This window comes from Triticum dicoccoides, chromosome 3B, assembly GCF_002162155.2.
Source record: "Triticum dicoccoides isolate Atlit2015 ecotype Zavitan chromosome 3B, WEW_v2.0, whole genome shotgun sequence".
Lineage (NCBI taxonomy): Eukaryota > Viridiplantae > Streptophyta > Magnoliopsida > Poales > Poaceae > Triticum > Triticum dicoccoides.
The window spans coordinates 233,395,884-233,405,400 of record NC_041385.1 but is presented as its reverse complement, the minus strand read 5'-3'; the positions used below and the strand labels follow the sequence as shown (position 1 = coordinate 233,405,400).

Genomic DNA, 9,517 nt, shown 5'->3' with positions numbered 1-9,517 from the left:
CACAACGTAACTAGGTGATCATAAAGATGCTCTACAGGTATCTCTGAAGGTGTTTGTTGGGTTGACATAGATCGAGATTAGGATTTGTCACTCTGAGTATCGGAGAGGTATCTATGGGCCCTCTCGTTAATACACATCATAAGCTTGCAAGCAAACGACTAAAGAGTAGGTGATGTATTACGGAACGAGTAAAGAGACTTGCCGGTAACGAGATTGAACTAGGTATAAAGATACCGACGATCAAATCTCGGGCAAGTAACATACCGATGGACAAAGGGAATTACGTATGTTGTCATAAAGGTTCGACCGATAAAGATCTTCGTAGAAATGTAGGAGCTAATATGGGCATCCAGGTTTCGCTATTGGTTATTGACCGGAGATGTGTCTCGGTCATGTCTACATTGTTCTCAAACCCATTTGGTCCGCACGCTTAACGTTCAATGATGATATAATATTATATGAGTTATGTGATTTGGTGACCGAATGTTGTTTATAGTCCCGGATGAGATCACGGACATGATGAGGAGTCTCGGAATGGTCGAGAGGTAAAGATAGATATATAGGACGATGGTATTCGGACACCAGAAGTGTTTCGGAGGGTACCAGGTACTTATCGGGTCACCAGAAATGAGTTTCGGACACCCCAGGCAAAGATATGGGCCTTATGGGCCAAAAGATGGGAACACACCAGCTCACAAGGGGCTGGTGCGCCCCTATACAAGACAACCCTATGAGGAGGAGAGGGAAAGAGGGGAGGGCAAGGAAAGTGTGGAGTAGAACTCCCCCTTCCTTCCCTCTCCCCCCTCTTTCCTTCCCCCTTGTTTATACAAGGAAGGGGGGGCAGGGCAAGGCAGGGGCCCTAGAGGCAGGCGGCCAGCCTTAGGGCGCGCCTGGCTGCCTCCCCTCCCCTCCCACCTATCTATATGTGGGGAGGGGGCGCCACACAAGGACACACAACATTGTCTTAGCCGTGTGCAGCGCCCCCGTCCACCGTTTAATCCCTCGGTCATATTTTCGTAGTTCTTAGGCGAAGCCCTGCGGAGATCACATCACCATCACCGTCAGCACGCCGTTGTGCTGACGGAACTCATCTACTACCTCACCGTCTTGCTGGATCAAGAAGGCGGAGGACGTCACCGAGCTGAACGTGTGCAGAACGCGGAGGTGTCATATGTTTGGTACTTGTTCGGTTGAAGCGCGAAGAAGTTCGACTACATCAATCGCGTTGTGAAATGCTTCCGCTTACGGTCTATGAGGGTACGTAGACACACTCTCCCCCCATTGCTATGCATCTCCATGGATAGATCATTGCGTGTGCGTAGATTGTTTTTTTGTTTTCCATGCAATGTTTCCCAAGAGTCATCGTTTTCATCAAGCCGGTGGACATCGAGTTGAGAACTACAACAGCGATCATGGAGCTGTACGGTACTTCAGCCGGCCTATGTGTTAACATGCAGAAAACCTTGGCTATGCCAATCCGCTGCTCGAAGGTAGATTTGGCGCATATTGAGGGCATCATGGGTTTCCTGCTTGGATCCTTCCCATGCAAATACCTAAGCCTCCCCCTATGTCTTAAGAAGCCCTCGATGGCACAATTACCTGGACTAGTGGACCAATTGGCAAATCGCTTGCCTACATGGAAGGCAGCGGCCCTGCGGAAGAGTGGAAGGCTAATCTTGGTTCTATCGGTGCTATGCTCGATCCCGCTACATGCGATGTTGGCGCTGGACCTCCCCATGAAGACTATAGCTGACATGAATAAGATAGTTAGAGGATTCCTCTGGTGCGGTAAGGCTCAAGCAAATGGGAGGAATTGTTCCGTGGCTTGGGCCGAAGTCTGCATGCCACGATGGGCAGGAGGCATAGGGATTCCATGTCTCAAGTGGTTGAACATAGCAATGCAGGCTCGCTGGTCTTGGTTACAACGTGTGGACCAGGATAGACCATGGATGGAGTTCAAGTTTGCCCTCCCCAAGGAATCCTTGGCGTTGTTTGCGGCAGCCACGTCGGCGACAGTAGGGAATGGGAAGGAGACCCTATTCTAGGAGGACCGATGGCTTCACGGGATGCAGATACATGAGCTTGCACCGGCACTCTATGAGGGCGTATCGCAGCGAGCCAAGGCCACACGTATGGTTAACGAGGCGATCTCCCTCGGCACTTGGACACGAGACATCAGCCCCGATATGGCATTCATAGCTCTGGTGGACTACTTGGGGGTACGGCCACGTCTGCAAGGGTTCCAGTTACAGGAGAATGTCCCCGACTCCATCTCTTGGTCGTGGGAATCAAACGGACAGTTCTCGGTCTGCTCCGCCTACGCTGCTTTGTTCGCCGGTAGGGAAGTGGTACCAACCACGGACTTCTCATGGAGGTCTCGGGCCCCTCTCCAGTGTCGTTTCTTCACCTGGCTAGCTATGAGAAATTGATGTTGGACTTCTGACCGACTCGCCCGACATGGACTTCTGCATCAAGATGCGTGTCCTTTCTGTGACTAGGAGGAGGAAACTATTGATCACATCCTACTGACTTGCGTTTTTGCAAGAACAATGTGGAGAACATTGTGTTCAGCCTTAGGAAAACTAGAATGGTCTCCCATGACCCAGGACGCACTCAAGGGATGGTGTGCGGCGAGAACAACATGAGTGCATAAGCCGAAGGAGTTGAGGGCTCTCCTCACGCTCTTGCTTTGGAAGCGTAGGAATGCGATCGTCTTTGACGGTGCCTCTCCGTCTCTAGAGGTGGTGGTCAGTCGAGTCGTCGTCGAGGGAAGAGTTTGGCAGCACGCGAGCCTGTTGAAAGGGCGAAATGGATAGTCTGTTTGAGTTGTTGTCTGGGTGGGCGAGTACCGAGTAATCCGTTCTGTGTATTGTAGGTGGAGCGGTGAGTTGAAGGCGTGGTTTGATGCTATTGTAGTGTTTAACTCTCTATAATGTCAACGGTGGTTGGACCCCTCCCCCCTTTATAAAATATAATACGCACACTCGTGCGTATTCGAAAAAAATTAAGCACAAAGCTCCAATAATTAACATCATTGAGTTGTTTTTTCACTGCAATTCCTAATAATATTAAAGTCTCCACCAACTAAACAAAGCAGTGGGGGCTGACGACCTAGTAGCGTAGGGGGCGTGACGGGGCAACTATTGGGGACCAATTTCTTCGGTTCGTTTGCATATAATATTTCTGGGTTTTCATTTTGTTTGTTTATGAGAAACAACAGAGTGCCGACTGCCGAGTACTAAGACTGAAGTAACCAGGGAATCATCGCTGTACAGAAAGCAAACTGCAACAAGCCAACAATCGTGACACAAAGTATATGAACTACGGTACTAAACACACAGGCACACACATGGTAAAATCGTAACGAGTCCAGCATACGCGCCATGACAGTGCTCCTGGGCGGCGCATGGCGCATCATCCTCCGTTTCCGGGCGACCTCTACTCGTACCAGGTGTATCCCAGGGGCGGCGCACGCACGCCGTAGCCGTAGCCGTAGCCGGAGCTGTAGTAGTGGCAGCTGGGCAGGCCGCAGGGGCTGGAGTAGCAGCCCGGCGTGCAGCGGTACCCGTAACCGCCGTACGGCGTCCCCTTGTCGCCGCAGTCGTCGCAGCACGGCTCCTTGCAAGCCTTCTCGCACCTCTCCTTGCAGGCCTTCTCGTACTTTTCCTTCCAGGCCTTCTCGCAGGCCTCCTGGCAGGGTGTCTTCTTCTCCTTGGGCTTGTCGTCCTCCACGCTGACGATGGACGCGGCGAAGCACGACTTCCTCAGCTGGTGCACCACGCACACCGGGTCCACGGTGCCGACCACCGTCAGCGTGCACTTGTCCTCGTCGACGACCATGGACTTGATCCCTGGAGGGTCACACACATTTGGTAAAGAGAAGCAGCAAGAGGTGCAAGATAGACAGGATCACAGGAAGGAGAGTCAGAGAGAGATATACCCTCGAGCTTGGAAACGATTGACAGGATCCCACTCGTGCACTTCTTGCCGACGAGATCGGCTCTGATCACAATCTTCTGCAGGCCATTCAGAAGAGAAAACACAAGCATATATTCAGTACAAATGTTTTCATGATCGAAACGAAGAATATGGTGGCCAATTACCTTAGACATGGTGTGAGCTATCTTCTGGTACTCTTGGATCTTGGGGTCGACGCGGACTCCTGAGTGTGCAGGGAGCAAGACGATGTCTGAAGTTATGTGAGAAATGCCTCGTTCCAAGTCGTTTATATATGATCTGAAGTCAACTCAGCAACCTCCATATTGGTTGGGAATTGGTCGTATTCGTTGGAGTATATTCCTACTAGATGTGTTAAATCTAATCATTCTGCTGCTACTGGTCGAAAGAATTCCTTGCAACCGTAGTTATACCAAGGTTTCCAAACCGAATTGGTCAGTCTACGTCTTCTCTCTTATGTTTTTTCATCCGTGGAAATGTCAAAGCCGCAGGCCTTTTGAAGTTCCAACACGCTTGCGTTTTCAATCATGAGAGAGAAAGACCAACAGCAACTCCGCGTATGTACCCGAAGAAATCGAGGAACGTTCTGCAAGTTGCATACGGTGGCAACCGAGAAAATGAGAAATCAAGTCAACTCAAATGCCACTGTACCATTGGCTAGGATTTGGTTACGCTAGTCGTAGCTCAACTGCTCGTAGAAGGACTTAGTAGTTATTAACCGAAAAATGCTTTCGCTCCGTTTTTTTAGAAAAGAAGGATGACTCCCGGCCTCTGCATCTGAGCGATGCATACAGCCATTTTATTAATTATTCTCACAAGACCTTACAAAGTCATACAACAGTAAGACTAAAGCCACCGTCTAAGCAACAACTGTCGCTACACCTATCCAATTGATGAAGGGGCGCAGATAGTCTGGGCCTAATACCAAACAGACATCGCAGCCAAACCTAAACATTTAAGACCTGAGGTCCCAACCAGGACGCCTGCCGGGTATGGGGCACCTACCAGTCCGGCGCTCTCCTCAACCATGACGCCTGCCGGGTATAAGGCCGTCGCAGCCACCTGCCACTAACCATCTTCAGAGCTGTACTGTTGCATGTACCGTACCAGGTCTCTGTGCCATCGACGCCACCACGACGCCCGACAGCGTCGTCCTCCTGCGCGAGTCCATCCTCCCACAGCGAACTCCGAATCTGCACTGCACCATGCCGTCAAGATCCGTCGTCATCAGTGTGTAGGATGAAGCACCGCACCCACCAAAGAATCCGTCCTCTCGTCCCTCGATCACGTGTGTACCTCCAAGAATGACGCCCCCAAGGGAGGAACGACACCAGAGCGCCGCCGTCATCTGATCTGGGGTTTCCCCCGGAGGTAGCAGAGAGTGTCCTTGAACTTCTCCGTGGCTATGCCTTCAAGAAGGGAACGACGCAGATAGCGCCGCCACTGCCGGCCTTAGAAGGAGCCGAAGGCAAGTTTTCACCCAGATCAGTTCGAAGGGATCCAACTCTCGTGTCCTGGCCGTCGTCACCACCAGCACCACCAGGCAGACCCTGGAGTACCGGCATATCAGCGAGCCACCGGCACCACCGCATCCAGATCGCCGGCCACGCCGGGCCGCCGCCATCCCACGCGACGTCCGAGTCAGAGACGAAGCCGCCGACCGCGCACAGGGACCGCCGCCGCCTGCACACGCCGGAGCGCCGCCGAGATCCCAGCGGCCACCACCGCTTGCCGAAGCCAACCGCCCGAGCACTGGCTCCACCATGGAGCCACCAGATCAGGGAGGAAGACGCGCGCCGACCACCCTCGCGTACCCCGCCGCACGCCCGAGCGCCGGCGCCACCGCGGCGCCATCAGATCGGGATGAGGAGGAGCCCGCGCGCTCGCCGCTCCGTGCAGACCACGCCGCCGCCAGCGCCGCAGTGACACCAAGCAGGGGAGCTTCGTCCAGATCCGCCGGTGGCCCGACCTGTCGCCGAGCCGAGCGCCGCCGCGAGGGCCGGCGTCCCGCGCCGCCTAGGAGCCTCGCGAGGGGGAGGGAGCCCCGCCGCTGCCGACGCACGCGCGGGCTTTGCCCGACGGCGTCCCCTGGCGGCGGTGAGGGAGAAGGAAGGCGAGGAAGGGGAGCGGCAGCGACGATCTAAGGTTCCGCCCTGGCCGCTCGCGGGAGCGGCACGGGGGACGGGAGGGTCCACTCTACATGCAACGCATGGAAGGAATGAGAAGGAAGTAGCACCACTTTATATATAAAGCAAACCGACCAAGCCACACACAAGCATACGAGTTCAGCCACAAACACGTCCAAGGCGTGGAGGTCCAACACACACACAAGCACGACACAAGGTATCAAGGTTAATGCTGAGGGCACAACTCAACAAGCCCAAAGAAGGAAAGAAAAAAGAGGCCGGCACAACGGCGCACTGGAGATAGCTGGACACCTATCTGGCTCTAGAGGAGGCGGCAAAAGCGGAGGCGTCACACGGAAGGCCATCGCTCGAAGGTCGGAGATGAGAGTGTTGACGGCGTTCCGATCCTGGATGCGGCTAAGTGGCCGCTAGAGCTGCAAGAAACCACACATCTTAAAAATGGTGTCAGTCGCACGGCGAAGAGGAAAACACTGGATGGCAAGCCTATTGCGCACGATCCAGAGCGTCCAGGCTAGCACCCCAACACATAGCCACCTAATGTGGTGGTGACGAGGGGCAGAGGCCTGAATCTCCGCCAGCAAGTCGGGGAAGTTGGTGTTGCACCAAGTTCCGCCAACCACGTCGTGGAAGCAGGACCAAAGGAACTGGGCGGTCATGCAAGAGAAGAAGATGTGGTTAGCATCTTCAGCTACACCACAGAGGAGGCACAGGCCGTCGCTAGGGCCGTTGCACTTGCGCACCTCAACACCAGAGGGCAAGCGACCACGAATCCACTACCAGAGAAAGATCCTGATCTTCAATGGGAGACAGATATCCCATATCAAAGTAAACGACTCCGGAGCCGTAGATGGGGCAATTGCTTGATAGAGGGACTTGGTCGAGAAGCGGCCCGAAGTCTCTAGTTGCCACGAGAGGGAGTCCTCAGCGTTGTCCACGTCGAGAGGATCAAGGGCGATGGCCTGAAGAAGAGCATCCCAAGCGGCAACCTCAAGGGGGCCAAAAGATCGACGGAACGCGAGGCGCCCTAAGTCAATAAGGGCCACCTCCACGGAAACCCGAGGGTCAGCCGTGATGGTGAAAAGCTCGGGGAAGCGGGCGGCAATAGGGAGGTCGCCAACCTAACGGTCGAACCAAAACAGGGTCGATGCACCAGATCCCATAGAAATGGACGTGCTGATGCGGAGGACTGGCATGAGTTGGACCACGGCGTGCCAGAACTGGGTTCCTCCCGGGCACTGGCAGAAGGCAAGGGGCTGGCCCCGAAGGTATTTGGCATGAATGATGTCCAACCACAGGCCGCCCTCACCATTGGCAATCCGCCACAGCTAGCGTGTCAGCAGAGCAATATTCACGCGCCTAGAGGCCATGATCCCAAGACCTCCCTGGTCTTTGGGTTTGCATATGTCTGGCCAGCTAACCATGTGGTATTTCTGCTTGTCCCCCTCGCCTGCCCAGAAGTAATTGGATTGGTATTTGGCAATCTCCTGATGAAAAGTCTCATGTAAGCTATAAAAGCTCATTAGGGACCAAAGGAGGTTGGAGAGGGAGGACTTGATGAGAATCACCCAGATGGCCTTGGATAGCCACCTACCCCTCCAAGGTTCTACCCGGTGCTGCAGGCATGTTATGGTCGGCTGCAGGTCCACCACCGTGAGCCTGGAATCACTGATGGGAATCCCCAAATAAGATGTGGGGAAGGAGCCCAGTCTACAGTTAAGACGATCGACCATCCCTTGAACTCCTCCTGGGAGTAGCCAAGGATCATCACCTCGCTCTTGTCAAACTTGATTGTGAGGCCCGACATCTGCTGGAAGCAGATGAGGAGGAACTTAAGGTTGGCGATGTCAGACTGCGAACCCTCGATCATGATGATGGTGTCATCTGCGTACTAAAGGAGGGAGACCCCTTCCCCTCCCACCAGATGGGGTACCACCCCACGGATATGGCCAGCAGACTTAGCCTTAACGAGGATAGCTACTAGCGCATCAACCACCATGTTGAAGAGGAACGGGGAGAAGGGGTCGCCTTGGCGAACCCCACACAGGGTGGGGAAGTAGGGTCTAATCTCATTGTTGATGTTTATTGCGGTTTGACCGCACGAAACAAGTTGCATGACACGGGTGACCCACCGATCGTCGAAGCCCTTGTGAAGGAGGACTTCACGAAGGAAAGACCACCGAATCGTGTCATAAGCTTTATGGAAGTCCAACTTCAGGGAAACCGCACGCTGGCGCTTTGCGTGGACTTCATGCAGGACCTCGTGGAACACCAACACCCCATTGAGGATGAACCGGACTTGGATGAAGGTGGATTGGTTGGGGTGGGTAATGGAGTTAGAGAGTAGGGTCACCCTATTGGCATACCCTTTCACAAGAATCCGAAATATCATGTTAAGCACCATGATAGGACGGAACTGGCGGATATCCGAGGCACCCGGGACCTTAGGGATTAGAGTAATAATCGCATAGTTGAGGCGACCTAGGTCCATCGATCCCACATAGAACTCGTTGAAGAGCGCCATAACCTCGGGCTTGATAGCGTGCCAGAAGGATCGGAAGAATTTCATCGGCAGGACATCTGGACCCGGAGCGGAGGAAGGGTTCATGCCCTTAATTGCAGCGTGAACCTCTTCCTCCCCGAAGGGGGCCATAAGTGCCTCATTGGCCGTAGCTGAGACCAGCTGACAGCCCACCCAGGTATCTATGGCCAGAGAGGCGCCACCCCTAGGGGAGGGGAAAAAGGGCTTTACAGAATTTCTGTTTCGAGCTTTTCTGTGAACAAGTTGATCAGCTGCTAGGATTGGATCCCCAAACCCATCCAAATTGGAGTTTTGATTTGAGGGGTACCACTAGCTTTTAGAATCCATGACACTTTGATCATGATTCAAGTTGGAGAGAAGGACAAATATAAATCTGTAATCTACAAAGGCAACGACGCAACAAAGACAATGAAGGGTTTCTTTTCTTGCTTAGGGCAACTCAGATCGGACAACCCAAATAGATAGTAAAATTGTTCGCCTTTTGTCCGTTTGGATCGCCAGCAGGGCGGGCGTCCACCCCTTGTCCGCCATTTTCTGGCCATAGCGCCCAACAAGATGACCCGTTTGATCCGTTCTGTCCATCTTTTTTTAATTAAATTGGCAATTTATATATTCTATACATTTATAACCAAATAAAAAAATGAATGGAACATTTCACATTATTAAAAAACAAGCCACATAGTTTACAACCAAATAAATTTGAAATTATAGCAAATAAATTAAAAGAAAAAGAGTATATACAACTATTGGTTTCCTATGTGAGTCCATATATACACAACCAAATCATCTTGAAGTTTAATGTCAGCTCCCAATCACGCATTTCATGATGAAATTGGATGAACTCTGCAACCATTGCCGCTCCGTCCTCGGGCTC

General features: G+C 52.9%; 1 protein-coding gene across 1 annotated transcript; it reads right to left on the bottom strand.

The window, feature by feature from the left end:
• Positions 1-3,189: 3,189 nt before the first annotated feature.
• On the bottom strand, positions 3,190-4,205 carry LOC119281188 (heavy metal-associated isoprenylated plant protein 43-like). Its single transcript, XM_037561785.1, has 3 exons — positions 4,104-4,205; positions 3,941-4,016; positions 3,190-3,851 (listed from the first exon to the last, which is right to left on the bottom strand). The coding sequence occupies exons 1-3, from the start codon at positions 4,110-4,112 to the stop codon at positions 3,439-3,441; spliced, it is 498 nt and encodes a 165-aa protein (XP_037417682.1). The 5' UTR covers positions 4,113-4,205; the 3' UTR covers positions 3,190-3,438.
• Positions 4,206-9,517: the final 5,312 nt, after the last annotated feature.